Genomic DNA, 19,991 nt, shown 5'->3' with positions numbered 1-19,991 from the left:
AGACACGTAGAGAGAGTTGCTTACTTACAGAGGAATGTAGGTTCTGAACCAATCCTGCAGGAAATAAAGATAAGCACAGAAAGAAGGAAAAGTCAATAGTGCTTTATAAATGGGACAGAAAATCACTGATTTTGGTACGGGGAGAACCCCCCCTCTCCTGAAGCAGGGCCTAACCAGCTGAGTGTGTGGGAACTGGGAAGCTGAGGTGACTTCATCATTCACACGAACGTTAAATGGACTTTCTGAACAACAAGTTGAGGTTCTGAACGCTTCAAGAGACAAACACAGACATTGTGATTATCATAAATAGCCTCCTTTCCTTGTTTCCTTTCCTTCATTAGTAGTGATCTGAAAGAGAGGAAGAGAGGAGGCCTTTGTAGACTACTGAGATTCACATAGAGAAGGCAAGAGAGATTTGGGAGAGGTATAGGGAGAGAGTGGGAAAGAATTGGGATAAGAGAGAGAGGGAGAGGGGGAGAGAGAGAGAGAGAGATATAATATCCATTGTTTGAGATGCAGCAGCAGCAGCAGTTTCAGAGGAGTTTGCTGCAGCTGTTCTCTCTCCCCTGGAGGCTGGGTTGTCTCTGTCAGTAAAGACTGGGCATGTTGAGAGTCCATAGCTCACTGGAAGTAGAAACAGTGCAGTCTGCAGGAACACAGAACACAGCTGAAGGATCCAGGTCAGGAAGTTAGATAACATTTAAAAAAGCATACATCTGAATGCAGAGCAGAACAGGACAGAACAGAACAGACCTTACAGTAGCACATTTAGCTCATACCCCCTCTCCTTCTCACCTCTCATGCCCCCTCTGCTTCTCACTTCTCATACCCCCTCTCCTTCTCACCTCTCACCCCCTCTCCTTCTCACCTCTCATACCCCCTCTCCTTCTCACCTCTCATACCCCCTCTGCTTCTCGCTTCTCATACCCCCTCTCCTTCTCACCTCTCATACCCCCTCTGCTTCTCACTTCTCATACCCCCTCTCCTTCTCACCTCTCACCCCCTCTCCTTCTCACCTCTCATACCCCCTCTCCTTCTCACCTCTCATACCCCCTCTCCTTCTCACTTCTCATACCCCCTCTGCTTCTCACTTCTCATACCCCCTCTCCTTCTCACCTCTCATACCCCCTCTGCTTCTCACTTCTCATACCCCCTCTCCTTCTCACCTCTCATACCCCCTCTGCTTCTCGCTTCTCATACCCCCTCTCCTTCTCACCTCTCATACCCCCTCTGCTTCTCGCTTCTCATACCCCCTCTCCTTCTCACCTCTCATACCCCCTCTGCTTCTCGCTTCTCATACCCCCTCTCCTTCTCACCTCTCATACCCCCTCTCCTTCTCACCTCTCATACCCCATCTCCTTCTCTCCTTCTCACCTCTCATACTCCCTTTCCTTCTCTCCTTCTCACCTCTCATACCCCCTCTCCTTCTCACCTCTCATACCCCCTCTCCTTCTCACCTCTCACACCCCCTCTCCTTCTCACCTCTCATACCCTTTCTCCTTCTCACCTCTCATACCCCCTCTCCTTCTCACACCCCCTCTCCTTCTCACCTCTCATACCCCCTCTCCTCATCTCTCATACCCCCTCTCTTTCTCACTCTCCTCTTTTTGTATCAACCCCCACCCTCTCCACTGTTTCTCCCCCTCCCCTGTCTGGCTCCAGGTACAGACACACAGTGAGCCTGGGCAGCGTGGCTATAATGTGTGGCTTCTGTAAGGCTCCTCAGTCCTTGGAGGCCACTAAGGGCTGTGCTGACTGCAGGTCCAACTTCTGCAACGAGTGTTTCAAGCTCTACCACCCCTGGGGAACGCTCCGCTCCCAGCACGAACACATACTGCCCACCAACAACTTCAGACCCAAGGTGTGTGTGTGTGTGTGTTTACATAGTATTTGGGGTGTGTATGTAAGGGTTAATTAACTATGTTCATGAAATTGCTGTTTTTGTCCTGCATCTCCCTCTTCTCTGTATCTATCCATATCTCTATAACTTCTTTACCTGTTTCATCTGCAGTACCTCTCTCTCTCTCTCTCTCTCTCTCTCTCTCTTCACCTGTTTCCTCTACAGTACCTCTCTCTCTCTCTCTCTCTCTTCACCTGTTTCCTCTACAGTACCTCTCTCCTTCACCTGTTTCCTCTACAGTCCCTCTCTCTCTCTCTCATTTACCTGTTTCCTCTACAGTACCTCTCTCTCTCTCTCTCTTTCTTCACCTGTTTCCTCTACAGTACCTCTCTCCTTCACCTGTTTCCTCTACAGTCCCTCTCTCTCTCTCTCCTTCACCTGTTTCCTCTACAGTCCCTCTCTCTCTCTCTCTCATTTACCTGTTTCCTCTACAGTACATCTCTCTCTCCTTCACCTGTTTCCTCTACAGTACCTCTCTCTCTCCTTCACCTGTTTCCTCTACAGTCCCTCTTTCTCTCTCTCCTTCACCTGTTTCCTCTACAGTCCTTCTTTCTCTCTCTCCTTCACCTGTTTCCTCTACAGTCCCTCTCTCACTCTCCTTCACCTGTTTCCTCTACGGTACATCTCTCTCTCCTTCTCCTGTTTCCTCTACAGTACCTCTCTCTCCTTCACCTGTTTCCTCTACAGTACCTCTCTCTGTCCTTTACCTGTTTCCTCTACAGTACCTCTCTCTCCTTCACCTGTTTCCTCTACAGTACCTCTCTCTGTCATTTACCTGTTTCCTCTACAGTACCTCTCTCTCATTCACATGTTTCCTCTACAGTACCTCTCTCTCCTTCACCTGTTTCCTCTACAGTACCTCTCTCTCTCCTTCACCTGTTTCCTCTACAGTACCTCTCTCTCTCCTTCACCTGTTTCCTCTACAGTACCTCTCTCTCTCCTTCACCTGTTTCCTCTACAGGACCTCTCTCTCTCCTTCACCTGTTTCCTCTACAGTACCTCTCTCTGTCTTTCACCTGTTTCCTCTACAGTACCTCTCTCTCTCCTTCACCTGTTTCCTCTACAGTACCTCTCTCTGTCCTTCACCTGTTTCCTCTACAGTACCTCTCTCTCTCCTTCACCTGTTTCCTCTACAGTACCTCTCTCTGTCCTTCACCTGTTTCCTCTACAGTACCTCTCTCTCCTTCACCTGTTTCCCCTACACTACCTCTCTCTTTCTCCTTCACCTGTTTCCTTTACAGTACCTCTCTCGTACCTCTCTCTCATTCACCTGTTTCCTCTACAGTACCTCCCTCTCTCCTTTACCTATTTCCCCTACACTACCTCTCTCTTTCTCCTTCACCTGTTTCCTCTACAGTACCTCTCTCCTTCATGTGTTTCCTATATATTACCTCTCTGTGAGTTTGGCTGGTGACCTCCTTTTCTTCCTCCTCCTGTTATATCTTCTTGCTCTCTCCTCCCTGCCCACCCCTGTATCTACACCTCTCCTGTACCTGTCTTCCTCCTCTCCCCTCCTCCCTGCCCACCCCTGTATCTACACCTCTACTGTACCTGTCTTCCTCCTCTCCCCTCCTCTCCTCCCTGCCCACCCCTGTATCTACACCTCTACTATACCTGTCTTCCTCCTCTCCCCTCCTCCCTGCCCACCCCTGTATCTACACCTCTACTGTACCTGTCTTCCTCCTCTCCCCTCCTCCCTACCCACCCCTGTATCTACACCTCTACTGTACCTGTCTTCCTCCTCTCCCCTCCTCTCCTCCCTGCCCACCCCTGTATCTACACCTCTACTATACCTGTCTTCCTCCTCTCCCCTCCTCCCTGCCCACCCCTGTATCTACACCTCTACTGTACCTGTCTTCCTCCTCTCCCCTCCTCCCTACCCACCCCTGTATCTACACCTCTACTGTACCTGTCTTCCTCTCTCCTCCCTGCATCTACACCTCTACTGTACCTGTCTTCCTCCTCTCCCCTCCTCTCCGCTCCTGCCCTCTCCCCCTCCTCTCATCTCCTCTCCCGTCCTGCCCTCTCCTTTCCCCTCCTCCCCCCCTCAACCCTCTCCCCCTCCTCCCCTCTCCTCTCCCCTCCTGCCCTCTCCTCTCTCCTCCTTCTCTCCTCTTGCCTTCTCTCCTCTCCCCCGTTCTCCCCTATTAGGTCTTAACGTGTCTGGAGCATGAGCAGGAGAGGTTGTTGTGGTACTGTCGCTCCTGCCAGAGGCTGCTGTGTCCTGTCTGTAAGCTCCACAGAGTCCACCATGGCCACAAGGTGGCGCCCATCGCACAGGCCTGCCAGGCACTAAAGGTATCTATCTATCTATCTATCTATCTATCTATCTATCTATCTATCTATCTATCTATCTATCTATCTATCTATCTATCTATCTAACCATGAAGCTACATCTTTGCTTGCTGATATTGTCATCTGTCTCTCTTAACACCTGAGGACAAAATCACCAAGGAGATCAACTACATTCTGGCCAATCAGGACACAGTAAAGGCTCAGATAACTCAGCTGGAGAGTGCCATCACACACATGGAGGTAAACTCTCTCTCCATCCTTTCTGTCTCTCTTTCATCCAATCCACTACTTTCTTCCCTCTATCCTTCGATTGCCTCTTTCTCTCCATCACAGTATAACCATGCTCTTCTTTCCCTCCCTCTACCCCTCCCTTCTTCTCCCCTCCCCCACACTCTCTCCCTCTCACTCTACCCTCTCCCTTCCCCCCCCCCTCTCTCTCTCCCTCTACCCTCTCCATTCCCCCCCCCTCTCTCTCTCCCTCTACCACATCCCCTTAAACCCCCTCTCAACTCCCTCTCTAGTTGAACAGTGCGTTGGCGAGGGAGCAGTTGTCCCAGTCTGTGAGGGAGCTGGGGGCGTCTCTAGTGGAGCGACAGGGAGCATTGACCCTGGCCCTGGAGGGGGCCCGGCTGAGGAGGGGGGAGGCCCTGTCGGCCCAGGTGTCTGAGAGGAGGGGTCTGCAGGAGCACGGCGGTTTAATGGCCTACACACAGGAGCTGCTCAAAGAGACCGACCAACCCTGCTTCGTACAGGCCGCACGAATCACCCACAACAGGTACGGGTGGTAGATGCAAGACACACATGCGCACACACACACACACACCGTGGGTAATATCAACACTTAACACTTACCAGCACCCCCCTCTATATTTTCTCTCTCCCCGTTTCTATTTTCTCTCTCGCTCTTTCTCTCTCTTTTTCTCTGTCTCTGACTCTCTCTCATTCTCTCTCTCCAGGCTGGTGAAAGCCATAGAGAATCTGCAGTGTTTCTCTCTCTCGGCTGATCCCTCCTTCAGACACTTCCACATGGACGCCTCCAGAGAAGTGAAACTCATCAGCAGCATGGGATACATAAGAGGTCCGTCTGTGTAAGAGGTTAGATCTGAAAGCTAACTCATCCCATCCACCAATATAACTCCCTTTTCTTCTCTGCCCCGCCCCTGCTACAGCCCCATTGGCTCCTGTGATTGACACTCAGCGCACGCTTGCCTATGACCAGCTGTTCCTGTGCTGGCGACTCCCCCAGGACTCCGCCCCTGCCTGGCACTTCTCTGTGGAGTTCCAGCGGCGAATGGGATTGACCGAGGCAGGCTGGGGAGGAGAGGTCAGGAGTCCCAATGCTCCACTGGTGTGGCAACGCCTGGAGGAGGTGGGCGGGACTAGTGCTGTGATTGACAGGCTGGAGATGGACAGTGTGTACGTGTTAAGGGTGAAAGGAAGCAATAAGGCGGGGTTTGGAGAGTACAGCGAAGAGGTTTACCTGCACACACCACCCGCACCAGGTGAGACACACACACAGACACGTCCGTACGCAATTCCTGATACAATTATTGTTGGGGAATTGTTTAACAAAGTCAATACCTCTTTTGTCCCAATCCATCCCTTCACCTTCTCAATTCCCTCATCTTCTCTCTGCATAACCCACTACCTCTGTTCTGTAACCCAGCTCCACCCCCAGCCCCTCTCCATCCCTCCATCCTCTCTCCATCCTCTCTCCATCCCCCATCCTCTCTCCATCCTCTCTCCATCCCTCCATCCTCTCTCCATCCCTCCATCCTCTCTCCATCCCTCCATCCTCTCTCCATCCCTCCATCCTCTCTCCACCCCCCGGCCCTCTCTCCATCCCTCCATCCTCCATCCTCTCTCCATCCCTCCATCCTCTCTCCATCCCTCCATCCTCTCTCCACCCCCGGCCCTCTCTCCATCCCTCCATCCTCTCTCTATCCCTCCATCCTCTCTCCACCCCCCGGCCTTCTCTCCATCCCTCCATCCTCTCTCCATCCGTCCATCCTCTCTCCATCCTCCATCCTCTCTCCATCCTCTCTCCATCCATCCATCCTCTCTCCATCCTCCATCCTCTCTCCATCCCTCCATCCTCTCTCCATCCTCTCTCCATCCGTCCATCCTCTCTCCATCCGTCCATCCTCTCTCCATCCGTCCATCCTCTCTCCATCCTCCATCCTCTCTCCATCCTCTCTCCATCCGTCCATCCTCTCTCCATCCCTCCATCCTCTCTCCATCCCTCCATCCTCTCTCCATCCCTCCATCCTCTCTCCACCCCCCGGCCCTCTCTCCATCCCTCCATCCTCTCTCCATCCGTCCATCCTCTCTCCATCCTCTCTCCATCCTCTCTCCATCCATCCATCCTCTCTCCATCCATCCATCCTCCATCCTCCCTCCATCCTCTCTCCATCCTCTCTCCATCCGTCCATCCTCTCTCCATCCTCCATCCTCTCTCCATCCTCTCTCCATCCATCATCCTCTCTCCATCCTCCAGCCTCTCTCCATCCTCCATCCTCCCTCCATCCTCTCTCCATCCCTCCATCCTCTCTCCATCCGTCCATCCTCTCTCCATCCTCCATCCTCTCTCCATCCGTCCATCCTCTCTCCATCCCTCCATCCTCTCTCCATCCGTCCATCCTCTCTCATCCCTCCATCCTCTCTCCATCCGTCCATCCTCTCTCCATCCGTCCATCCTCTCTCCATCCTCCATCCTCTCTCCATCTCTCCATCCCTTTATCTCCCTATCTCTCCTTCCTCTCTTTCACCTTGCTAACACTTGATTCATCTCAGAAGAATCCTACCATCCCACTCTCTGTCCTTCTCCTACCTCTCTCTCTCTCTCTTTATCGACATCTTTCCCTCTCTGTCCTTCTCCTACCTCTCTCTCTCTCTCTTTATCGACATCTCTCCCTCTCTGTCCTTCTCATACCTCTCTCTTTATCGACATCTCTCCCTCTCTGTCCTTCTCCCACCTCTCTCTATCAACATCTCTCCCTCTCTGTCCTTCTCCTACCTACCTCTCTCTCTCTTTATCGACATCTCCCCCCTCTGTCCTTCTCCCACCTCTCTCTATCAACATCTCTCACTCTCTGTCCTTCTCCTACATCTCTCTCTCTCTCTCTTTATCGACATCTCTCCCTCTCTGTCCTTCTCCTACCTCTCTCTATCAACATCTCTCCCTCTCTGTCCTTCTCCTACCTCTCTCTCTCTCTTTATCAACATCTCTCCCTCTCTGTCCTTCTCCTACCTCTCTCTCTCTCTCTTTATCGACATCTCTCCCTCTCTGTCCTTCTCCTACCTCTCTCTCATTATCGACATCTCCCCCCTCTGTCCTTCTCCCACCTCTCTCTATCAACATATCTCCCTCTCTGTCCTTCTCCTACCTCTCTCTATCAACATCTCTCCCTCTCTGTCCTTCTCCTACCTCTCTCTCTCTCTTTATCAACATCTCTCCCTCTCTGTCCTTCTCCTACCTCTCTCTCTCTCTTTATCAACATCTCTCACTCTCTGTCCTTCATCCTACCTCTCTCTCTCTCTTTATCGACATCTCTCCCTCTCTGTCCTTCTCCTACCTCTCTCTATCAACATCTCTCCCTCTCTGTCCTTCTCCTACCTCTCTCTCTCTCTTTATCAACATCTCTCCCTCTCTGTCCTTCTCCTACCTCTCTCTCTCTCTCTCTTTATCGACATCTCTCCCTCTCTGTCCTTCTCCTACCTCTCTCTCTCTTTATCGACATCTCCCCCTTCTGTCCTTCTCCCACCTCTCTCTATCAACATCTCTCACTCTCTGTCCTTCTCCTACCTCTCTCTCTCGCTCTCTTTATCGACATCTCCTCCCTCTGTCCTTCTCCCACCTCTCTCTATCAACATCTCTCACTCTCTGTCCTTCTCCTACCTCTCTCTCTCTCTCTTTAGCGACATCTTCCCCCTCTGTCCTTCTCCCACCTCTCTCTATCAACATCTCTCACTCTCTGTCCTTCTCCTACCTCTCTCTCTCTCTCTCTTTATCAACATCTCTCCCTCTCTGTCCTTCTCCTACCTCTCTCTATCAACATCTCTCACTCTCTGTCCTTCATCCTACCTCTCTCTCTCTCTTTATCGACATCTCTCCCTCTCTGTCCTTCTCCTACCTCTCTCTATCAACATCTCTCACTCTCTGTCCTTCATCCTACCTCTCTCTCTCTCTTTATCAACATCTCTCCCTCTCTGTCCTTCTCCTACCTCTCTCTCTCTCTCTATCAACATCTCTCCCTCTCTGTCCTTCTCCTACCTCTCTCTCTCTCTTTATCAACATCTCTCACTCTCTGTCCTTCTCCTACCTCTCTCTCTCTCTATCAACATCTCTCACTCTGTTCTTCTCCTACCTCTCTCTCTCTCTCTCTCTTTATCAACATCTCTCCCTCTCTGTCCTTCTCCTACCCCTCTCTCGCTCTCTTTATCGACATCTCTCCCTCTCTGTCCTTCTCCTACCTCTCTCTCTCTTTATCGACATCTCCCCCCTCTGTCCTTCTCCCACCTCTCTCTATCAACATCTCTCACTCTCTGTCCTTCTCCCACCTCTCTCTATCAACATCTCTCCCTCTCTGTCCTTCTCCTACCTCTCTCTCTCTCTCTATCAACATCTCTCCCTCTCTGTCCTTCTCCTACCTCTCTCTCTCTTTATCAACATCTCTCACTCTCTGTCCTTCTCCTACCGCTCTCTCTCTATCAACATCTCTCACTCTGTTCTTCTCCTACCTCTCTCTCTCTTTATCAACATCTCTCACTCTCTGTCCTTCTCCTACCTCTCTCTCTCTCTATCAACATCTCTCACTCTGTTCTTCTCCTACCTCTCTCTCTCTCTTTATCAACATCTCTCACTCTCTGTCCTTCATCCTACCTCTCTCTCTCTCTTTATCGACATCTCTCCCTCTCTGTCCTTCTCCTCCCTCTCTCTCTCTCTCTCTCTCTCTCTCTATCAACATCTCTCACTCTCTGTCCTTCTCCTACCTCTCTCTCTCTTTATCAACATCTCTCACTCTCTGTCCTTCTCCTACCTCTCTCTCTCTTTATCAACATCTCTCCCTCTCTGTCCTTCTCCTACCTCTCGCTCTCTTTATCAACATCTCTCACTCTCTGTCCTTCTCCTACCTCTCTCTCTCTCTTTATCAACATCTCTCACTCTCTGTCCTTCTCCTACCTCTCTCTCTCTCTCTATCAACATCTCTCACTCTCTGTCCTTCTCCTACCTCTCTCTCTCTCTTTATCAACATCTCTCACTCTCTGTCCTTCTCCTACCTCTCTCTCTCTCTATCAACATCTCTCACTCTCTGTCCTTCTCCTACATCTCTCTCTCTCTCTTTATCGACATCTCTCCCTCTCTGTCCTTCTCCTACCTCTCTCTATCAACATCTCTCACTCTCTGTCCTTCATCCTACCTCTCTCTCTCTCTTTATCGACATCTCTCCCTCTCTGTCCTTCTCCTACATCTCTCTATCAACATCTCTCCCTCTCTGTCCTTCTCCTACCTCTCTCTCTCTCTTTATCAACATCTCTCCCTCTCTGTCCTTCTCCTACCTCTCTCTCTCTCTCTTTATCGACATCTCTCCCTCTCTGTCCTTCTCCTACCTCTCTCTCATTATCGACATCTCCCCCCTCTGTCCTTCTCCCACCTCTCTCTATCAACATATCTCCCTCTCTGTCCTTCTCCTACCTCTCTCTCTCTCTTTATCAACATCTCTCACTCTCTGTCCTTCATCCTACCTCTCTCTCTCTCTTTATCGACATCTCTCCCTCTCTGTCCTTCTCCTACCTCTCTCTATCAACATCTCTCCCTCTCTGTCCTTCTCCTACCTCTCTCTCTCTCTTTATCAACATCTCCCCCTCTCTGTCCTTCTCCTACCTCTCTCTCTCTCTCTTTATCGACATCTCTCCCTCTCTGTCCTTCTCCTACCTCTCTCTCTCTTTATCGACATCTCCCCCTTCTGTCCTTCTCCCACCTCTCTCTATCAACATCTCTCACTCTCTGTCCTTCTCCTACCTCTCTCTCTCTCTCTCTTTATCGACATCTCCTCCCTCTGTCCTTCTCCCACCTCTCTCTATCAACATCTCTCACTCTCTGTCCTTCTCCTACCTCTCTCTCTCTCTCTTTAGCGACATCTCCCCCCTCTGTCCTTCTCCCACCTCTCTCTATCAACATCTCTCACTCTCTGTCCTTCTCCTACCTCTCTCTCTCTCTCTCTCTTTATCAACATCTCTCCCTCTCTGTCCTTCTCCTACCTCTCTCTATCAACATCTCTCACTCTCTGTCCTTCATCCTACCTCTCTCTCTCTCTTTATCGACATCTCTCCCTCTCTGTCCTTCTCCTACCTCTCTCTATCAACATCTCTCACTCTCTGTCCTTCATCCTACCTCTCTCTCTCTCTTTATCAACATCTCTCCCTCTCTGTCCTTCTCCTACCTCTCTATCAACATCTCTCCCTCTCTGTCCTTCTCCTACCTCTCTCTCTCTCTCTTTATCGACATCTCTCCCTCTCTGTCCTTCTCCTACCTCTCTCTCATTATCGACATCTCCCCCCTCTGTCCTTCTCCCACCTCTCTCTATCAACATATCTCCCTCTCTGTCCTTCTCCTACCTCTCTCTCTCTCTTTATCAACATCTCTCACTCTCTGTCCTTCATCCTACCTCTCTCTCTCTCTTTATCGACATCTCTCCCTCTCTGTCCTTCTCCTACCTCTCTCTATCAACATCTCTCCCTCTCTGTCCTTCTCCTACCTCTCTCTCTCTCTTTATCAACATCTCCCCCTCTCTGTCCTTCTCCTACCTCTCTCTCTCTCTCTTTATCGACATCTCTCCCTCTCTGTCCTTCTCCTACCTCTCTCTCTCTTTATCGACATCTCCCCCTTCTGTCCTTCTCCCACCTCTCTCTATCAACATCTCTCACTCTCTGTCCTTCTCCTACCTCTCTCTCTCTCTCTCTTTATCGACATCTCCTCCCTCTGTCCTTCTCCCACCTCTCTCTATCAACATCTCTCACTCTCTGTCCTTCTCCTACCTCTCTCTCTCTCTCTTTAGCGACATCTCCCCCCTCTGTCCTTCTCCCACCTCTCTCTATCAACATCTCTCACTCTCTGTCCTTCTCCTACCTCTCTCTCTCTCTCTCTTTATCAACATCTCTCCCTCTCTGTCCTTCTCCTACCTCTCTCTATCAACATCTCTCACTCTCTGTCCTTCATCCTACCTCTCTCTCTCTCTTTATCGACATCTCTCCCTCTCTGTCCTTCTCCTACCTCTCTCTATCAACATCTCTCACTCTCTGTCCTTCATCCTACCTCTCTCTCTCTCTTTATCAACATCTCTCCCTCTCTGTCCTTCTCCTACCTCTCTATCAACATCTCTCCCTCTCTGTCCTTCTCCTACCTCTCTCTCTCTCAACATCTCTCACTCTCTGTCATTCTCCTACCTCTCTCTCTCTCTATCAACATCTCTCACTCTGTTCTTCTCCTACCTCTCTCTCTCTCTCTTTATCAACATCTCTCCCTCTCTGTCCTTCTCCTACCCCTCTCTCTCTCTCTTTATCGACATCTCTCCCTCTCTGTCCTTCTCCTACCTCTCTCTCTCTTTATCGACATCTCCCCCCTCTGTCCTTCTCCCACCTCTCTCTATCAACATCTCTCACTCTCTGTCCTTCTCCCACCTCTCTCTATCAACATCTCTCCCTCTCTGTCCTTCTCCTACCTCTCTCTCTCTCTCTCTCTCTCTCTCTCTATCAACATCTCTCCCTCTCTGTCCTTCTCCTACCTCTCTCTCTCTTTATCAACATCTCTCACTCTCTGTCCTTCTCCTACCTCTCTCTCTCTCTTTATCAACATCTCTCACTCTCTGTCCTTCTCCTACCGCTCTCTCTCTATCAACATCTCTCACTCTGTTCTTCTCCTACCTCTCTCTCTCTTTATCAACATCTCTCACTCTCTGTCCTTCTCCTACCTCTCTCTCTATCAACATCTCTCACTCTGTTCTTCTCCTACCTCTCTCTCTCTCTTTATCAACATCTCTCACTCTCTGTCCTTCATCCTACCTCTCTCTCTCTCTTTATCGACATCTCTCCCTCTCTGTCCTTCTCCTACCTCTCTCTCTCTCTCTCTCTCTCTCTCTCTATCAACATCTCTCACTCTCTGTCCTTCTCCTACCTCTCTCTCTCTTTATCAACATCTCTCACTCTCTGTTCTTCTCCTACCTCTCTCTCTCTTTATCAACATCTCTCCCTCTCTGTCCTTCTCCTACCTCTCTCTCTCTTTATCAACATCTCTCACTCTCTGTCCTTCTCCTACCTCTCTCTCTCTCTTTATCAACATCTCTCACTCTCTGTCCTTCTCCTACCTCTCTCTCTCTCTCTATCAACATCTCTCACTCTCTGTCCTTCTCCTACCTCTCTCTCTCTCTTTATCAACATCTCTCACTCTCTGTCCTTCTCCTACCTCTCTCTCTCTCTATCAACATCTCTCACTCTCTGTCCTTCTCCTACATCTCTCTCTCTCTCTCTTTATCAACATCTCTCCCTCTGTCCTTCTCCTACCTCTCTCTATCAACATCTCTCACTCTCTGTCCTTCATCCTACCTCTCTCTCTCTCTTTATCGACATCTCTCCCTCTCTGTCCTTCTCCTACCTCTCTCTATCAACATCTCTCCCTCTCTGTCCTTCTCCTACCTCTCTCTCTCTCTTTATCAACATCTCTCCCTCTCTGTCCTTCTCCTACCTCTCTCTCTCTCTTTATCGACATCTCTCCCTCTCTGTCCTTCTCCTACCTCTCTCTCATTATCGACATCTCCCCCCTCTGTCCTTCTCCCACCTCTCTCTATCAACATATCTCCCTCTCTGTCCTTCTCCTACCTCTCTCTCTCTCTTTATCAACATCTCTCACTCTCTGTCCTTCATCCTACCTCTCTCTCTCTCTTTATCGACATCTCTCCCTCTCTGTCCTTCTCCTACCTCTCTCTATCAACATCTCTCCCTCTCTGTCCTTCTCCTACCTCTCTCTCTCTCTTTATCAACATCTCTCCCTCTCTGTCCTTCTCCTACCTCTCTCTCTCTTTATCGACATCTCCCCCTTCTGTCCTTCTCCCACCTCTCTCTATCAACATCTCTCACTCTCTGTCCTTCTCCTACCTCTCTCTCTCTCTCTCTTTATCGACATCTCCTCCCTCTGTCCTTCTCCCACCTCTCTCTATCAACATCTCTCACTCTCTGTCCTTCTCCTACCTCTCTCTCTCTCTCTTTAGCGACATCTCCCCCCTCTGTCCTTCTCCCACCTCTCTCTATCAACATCTCTCACTCTCTGTCCTTCTCCTACCTCTCTCTCTCTCTCTCTTTATCAACATCTCTCCCTCTCTGTCCTTCTCCTACCTCTCTCTATCAACATCTCTCACTCTCTGTCCTTCATCCTACCTCTCTCTCTCTCTTTATCGACATCTCTCCCTCTCTGTCCTTCTCCTACCTCTCTCTATCAACATCTCTCACTCTCTGTCCTTCATCCTACCTCTCTCTCTCTCTTTATCAACATCTCTCCCTCTCTGTCCTTCTCCTACCTCTCTCTCTCTCTCTATCAACATCTCTCCCTCTCTGTCCTTCTCCTACCTCTCTCTCTCTCTTTATCAACATCTCTCACTCTCTGTCCTTCTGCTACCCCTCTCTCTCTATCAACATCTCTCACTCTGTTCTTCTCCTACCTCTCTCTCTCTCTCTTTATCAACATCTCTCCCTCTCTGTCCTTCTCCTACCCCTGTCTCTCTCTCTTTATCGACATCTCTCCCTCTCTGTCCTTCTCCTACCTCTCTCTCTCTTTATCGACATCTCCCCCCTCTGTCCTTCTCCCACCTCTCTCTATCAACATCTCTCACTCTCTGTCCTTCTCCCACCTCTCTCTATCAACATCTCTCCCTCTCTGTCCTTCTCCTACCTCTCTCTCTCTCTCTCTCTCTCTCTCTCTCTCTATCAACATCTCTCCCTCTCTGTCCTTCTCCTACCTCTCTCTCTCTTTATCAACATCTCTCACTCTCTGTCCTTCTCCTACCTCTCTCTCTCTCTCTCTTTATCGACATCTCCTCCCTCTGTCCTTCTCCCACCTCTCTCTATCAACATCTCTCCCTCTCTGTCCTTCTCCTACCTCTCTCTCTCTTTATCAACATCTCTCACTCTCTGTCCTTCTCCTACCTCTCTCTCTCTCTTTATCAACATCTCTCCCTCTCTGTCCTTCTCCTACCTCTCTCTCTCTCTCTTTATCGACATCTCTCCCTCTCTGTCCTTCTCCTACCTCTCTCTCTCTTTATCGACATCTCCCCCTTCTGTCCTTCTCCCACCTCTCTCTATCAACATCTCTCACTCTCTGTCCTTCTCCTACCTCTCTCTCTCTCTCTCTTTATCGACATCTCCTCCCTCTGTCCTTCTCCCACCTCTCTCTATCAACATCTCTCCCTCTCTGTCCTTCTCCTACCTCTCTCTCTCTTTATCAACATCTCTCACTCTCTGTCCTTCTCCTACCTCTCTCTCTCTCTTTATCAACATCTCTCACTCTCTGTCCTTCTCCTAAAGCTCTCTCTCTATCAACATCTCTCACTCTGTTCTTCTCCTACCTCTCTCTCTCTTTATCAACATCTCTCACTCTCTGTCCTTCTCCTACCTCTCTCTCTCTCTATCAACATCTCTCACTCTGTTCTTCTCCTACCTCTCTCTCTCTCTTTATCAACATCTCTCACTCTCTGTCCTTCATCCTACCTCTCTCTCTCTCTTTATCGACATCTCTCCCTCTCTGTCCTTCTCCTACCTCTCTCTCTCGCTCTCTCTCTCTCTATCAACATCTCTCACTCTCTGTCCTTCTCCTACCTCTCTCTCTCTTTATCAACATCTCTCACTCTCTGTCCTTCTCCTACCTCTCTCTCTCTTTATCAACATCTCTCCCTCTCTGTCCTTCTCCTACCTCTCTCTCTCTTTATCAACATCTCTCACTCTCTGTCCTTCTCCTACCTCTCTCTCTCTTTATCAACATCTCTCACTCTCTGTCCTTCTCCTACCTCTCTCTCTCTCTCTATCAACATCTCTCACTCTGTTCTTCTCCTACCTCTCTCTCTCTCTTTATCAACATCTCTCCCTCTCTGTCCTTCTCCTACCTCTCTCTCTCTCTTTATCGACATCTCTCCCTCTCTGTCCTTCTCCTACCTCTCTCTCATTATCGACATCTCCCCCCTCTGTCCTTCTCCCACCTCTCTCTATCAACATATCTCCCTCTCTGTCCTTCTCCTACCTCTCTCTCTCTCTTTATCAACATCTCTCACTCTCTGTCCTTCATCCTACCTCTCTCTCTCTCTTTATCGACATCTCTCCCTCTCTGTCCTTCTCCTACCTCTCTCTATCAACATCTCTCCCTCTCTGTCCTTCTCCTACCTCTCTCTCTCTCTTTATCAACATCTCTCCCTCTCTGTCCTTCTCCTACCTCTCTCTCTCTCTCTTTATCGACATCTCTCCCTCTCTGTCCTTCTCCTACCTCTCTCTCTCTTTATCGACATCTCCCCCTTCTGTCCTTCTCCCACCTCTCTCTATCAACATCTCTCACTCTCTGTCCTTCTCCTACCTCTCTCTCTCTCTCTCTTTATCGACATCTCCTCCCTCTGTCCTTCTCCCACCTCTCTCTATCAACATCTCTCACTCTCTGTCCTTCTCCTACCTCTCTCTCTCTCTCTTTAGCGACATCTCCCCCCTCTGTCCTTCTCCCACCTCTCTCTATCAACATCTCTCACTCTCTGTCCTTCTCCTACCTCTCTCTCTCTCTCTCTTTATCAACATCTCTCCCTCTCTGTCCTTCTCCTACCTCTCTCTATCAACATCTCTCACTCTCTGTCCTTCATCCTACCTCTCTCTCTTTATCGACATCTCTCCCTCTCTGTCCTTCTCCTACCTCTCTCTATCAACATCTCTCACTCTCTGTCCTTCATCCTACCTCTCTCTCTCTCTTTATCAACATCTCTCCCTCTCTGTCCTTCTCCTACCTCTCTCTCTCTCTTTATCAACATCTCTCACTCTCTGTCCTTCTCCTACCTCTCTCTCTCTCTATCAACATCTCTCACTCTGTTCTTCTCCTACCTCTCTCTCTCTCTCTTTATCAACATCTCTCCCTCTCTGTCCTTCTCCTACCCCTCTCTCTCTCTCTTTATCGACATCTCTCCCTCTCTGTCCTTCTCCTACCTCTCTCTCTCTTTATCGACATCTCCCCCCTCTGTCCTTCTCCCACCTCTCTCTATCAACATCTCTCACTCTTTGTCCTTCTCCCACCTCTCTCTATCAACATCTCTCCCTCTCTGTCCTTCTCCTACCTCTCTCTCTCTTTATCAACATCTCTCACTCTCTGTCCTTCTCCTACCTCTCTCTCTCTCTTTATCAACATCTCTCACTCTCTGTCCTTCTCCTACCGCTCTCTCTCTATCAACATCTCTCACTCTGTTCTTCTCCTACCTCTCTCTCTCTTTATCAACATCTCTCACTCTCTGTCCTTCTCCTACCTCTCTCTCTCTCTATCAACATCTCTCACTCTGTTCTTCTCCTACCTCTCTCTCTCTCTTTATCAACATCTCTCACTCTCTGTCCTTTATCCTACCTCTCTCTCTCTCTTTATCGACATCTCTCCCTCTCTGTCCTTCTCCTACCTCTCTCTCTCTCTCTCTATCAACATCTCTCACTCTCTGTCCTTCTCCTACCTCTCTCTCTCTTTATCAACATCTCTCACTCTCTGTCCTTCTCCTACCTCTCTCTCTCTTTATCAACATCTCTCACTCTCTGTCCTTCTCCTACCTCTCTCTCTCTCTTTATCAACATCTCTCACTCTCTGTCCTTCTCCTACCGCTCTCTCTCTATCAACATCTCTCACTCTGTTCTTCTCCTACCTCTCTCTCTATTTATCAACATCTCTCACTCTCTGTCCTTCTCCTACCTCTCTCTCTCTCTATCAACATCTCTCACTCTGTTCTTCTCCTACCTCTCTCTCTCTCTTTATCAACATCTCTCACTCTCTGTCCTTCATCCTACCTCTCTCTATCTCTTTATCGACATCTCTCCCTCTCTGTCCTTCTCCTACCTCTCTCTCTCTCTCTCTCTCTCTCTCTATCAACATCTCTCACTCTCTGTCCTTCTCCTACCTCTCTCTCTCTTTATCAACATCTCTCACTCTCTGTCCTTCTCCTACCTCTCTCTCTCTTTATCAACATCTCTCCCTCTCTGTCCTTCTCCTACCTCTCTCTCTCTTTATCAACATCTCTCACTCTCTGTCCTTCTCCTACCTCTCTCTCTCTCTTTATCAACATCTCTCACTCTCTGTCCTTCTCCTACCTCTCTCTCTCTCTCTATCAACATCTCTCACTCTCTGTCCTTCTCCTACCTCTCTCTCTCTCTTTATCAACATCTCTCACTCTCTGTCCTTCTCCTACCTCTCTCTCTCTATCAACATCTCTCACTCTCTGTCCTTCTCCTACACCTCTCTCTCTCTCTCTTTATCGACATCTCTCCCTCTCTGTCCTTCTCCTACCTCTCTCTATCAACATCTCTCACTCTCTGTCCTTCATCCTACCTCTCTCTCTCTCTTTATCGACATCTCTCCCTCTCTGTCCTTCTCCTACCTCTCTCTATCAACATCTCTCACTCTCTGTCCTTCATCCTACCTCTCTCTCTTTATCGACATCTCTCCCTCTCTGTCCTTCTCCTACCTCTCTCTATCAACATCTCTCACTCTCTGTCCTTCATCCTACCTCTCTCTCTCTCTTTATCAACATCTCTCCCTCTCTGTCCTTCTCCTACCTCTCTCTCTCTCTTTATCAACATCTCTCACTCTCTGTCCTTCTCCTACCTCTCTCTCTCTCTATCAACATCTCTCACTCTGTTCTTCTCCTACCTCTCTCTCTCTCTCTTTATCAACATCTCTCCCTCTCTGTCCTTCTCCTACCCCTCTCTCTCTCTCTTTATCGACATCTCTCCCTCTCTGTCCTTCTCCTACCTCTCTCTCTCTTTATCGACATCTCCCCCCTCTGTCCTTCTCCCACCTCTCTCTATCAACATCTCTCACTCTTTGTCCTTCTCCCACCTCTCTCTATCAACATCTCTCCCTCTCTGTCCTTCTCCTACCTCTCTCTCTCTTTATCAACATCTCTCACTCTCTGTCCTTCTCCTACCTCTCTCTCTCTCTTTATCAACATCTCTCACTCTCTGTCCTTCTCCTACCGCTCTCTCTCTATCAACATCTCTCACTCTGTTCTTCTCCTACCTCTCTCTCTCTTTATCAACATCTCTCACTCTCTGTCCTTCTCCTACCTCTCTCTCTCTCTATCAACATCTCTCACTCTGTTCTTCTCCTACCTCTCTCTCTCTCTTTATCAACATCTCTCACTCTCTGTCCTTTATCCTACCTCTCTCTCTCTCTTTATCGACATCTCTCCCTCTCTGTCCTTCTCCTACCTCTCTCTCTCTCTCTCTATCAACATCTCTCACTCTCTGTCCTTCTCCTACCTCTCTCTCTCTTTATCAACATCTCTCACTCTCTGTCCTTCTCCTACCTCTCTCTCTCTTTATCAACATCTCTCACTCTCTGTCCTTCTCCTACCTCTCTCTCTCTCTTTATCAACATCTCTCACTCTCTGTCCTTCTCCTACTCTGTTCTCTCTCTCTCTCTATCAACATCTCTCACTCTGTCCTTCTCCTACCTCTCTCTCTCTCTATCAACATCTCTCACTCTGTTCTTCTCCTACCTCTCTCTCTCTCTTTATCAACATCTCTCACTCTCTGTCCTTCATCCTACCTCTCTCTATCTCTTTATCGACATCTCTCCCTCTCTGTCCTTCTCCTACCTCTCTCTCTCTCTCTCTCTCTCTCTATCAACATCTCTCACTCTCTGTCCTTCTCCTACCTCTCTCTCTCTTTATCAACATCTCTCACTCTCTGTCCTTCTCCTACCTCTCTCTCTCTTTATCAACATCTCTCCCTCTCTGTCCTTCTCCTACCTCTCTCTCTCTTTATCAACATCTCTCACTCTCTGTCCTTCTCCTACCTCTCTCTCTCTCTTTATCAACATCTCTCACTCTCTGTCCTTCTCCTACCTCTCTCTCTCTCTCTATCAACATCTCTCACTCTCTGTCCTTCTCCTACCTCTCTCTCTCTCTTTATCAACATCTCTCACTCTCTGTCCTTCTCCTACCTCTCTCTCTCTATCAACATCTCTCACTCTCTGTCCTTCTCCTACATCTCTCTCTCTCTCTCTTTATCGACATCTCTCCCTCTCTGTCCTTCTCCTACCTCTCTCTATCAACATCTCTCACTCTCTGTCCTTCATCCTACCTCTCTCTCTCTCTTTATCGACATCTCTCCCTCTCTGTCCTTCTCCTACCTCTCTCTATCAACATCTCTCCCTCTCTGTCCTTCTCCTACCTCTCTCTCTCTCTTTATCAACATCTCTCCCTCTCTGTCCTTCTCCTACCTCTCTCTCTCTCTTTATCGACATCTCTCCCTCTCTGTCCTTCTCCTACCTCTCTCTCATTATCGACATCTCCCCCCTCTGTCCTTCTCCCACCTCTCTCTATCAACATATCTCCCTCTCTGTCCTTCTCCTACCTCTCTCTCTCTCTTTATCAACATCTCTCACTCTCTGTCCTTCATCCTACCTCTCTCTCTCTCTTTATCGACATCTCTCCCTCTCTGTCCTTCTCCTACCTCTCTCTCTCTCTTTATCAACATCTCTCCCTCTCTGTCCTTCTCCTACCTCTCTCTCTCTCTCTTTATCGAC

The 19,991-nt window shown here is 49.2% G+C and overlaps 1 protein-coding gene across 1 annotated transcript in view; it reads left to right on the top strand.

Moving 5' to 3' along the window:
* The window catches only part of LOC139379237 (tripartite motif-containing protein 46-like), a 49,545-nt gene that overhangs the window by 6,941 nt on the left and 22,613 nt on the right, over positions 1–19,991 (top strand). The window contains exons 4-9 of the mRNA XM_071122039.1: positions 1,663–1,861; positions 4,052–4,198; positions 4,340–4,435; positions 4,717–4,970; positions 5,152–5,273; positions 5,365–5,697. Of these exons, the coding sequence (XP_070978140.1) occupies positions 1,663–1,861; positions 4,052–4,198; positions 4,340–4,435; positions 4,717–4,970; positions 5,152–5,273; positions 5,365–5,697 (1,151 nt within the window). The remainder of the gene's footprint in view (positions 1–1,662; positions 1,862–4,051; positions 4,199–4,339; positions 4,436–4,716; positions 4,971–5,151; positions 5,274–5,364; positions 5,698–19,991) is intronic.

The sequence above is a fragment of the Oncorhynchus clarkii genome, chromosome 2, assembly GCF_045791955.1.
Source record: "Oncorhynchus clarkii lewisi isolate Uvic-CL-2024 chromosome 2, UVic_Ocla_1.0, whole genome shotgun sequence".
NCBI lineage: Eukaryota > Metazoa > Chordata > Actinopteri > Salmoniformes > Salmonidae > Oncorhynchus > Oncorhynchus clarkii.
The sequence above is the reverse complement of the archived record's forward strand: the minus strand, read 5'-3'. Positions and strand labels throughout refer to the sequence as shown.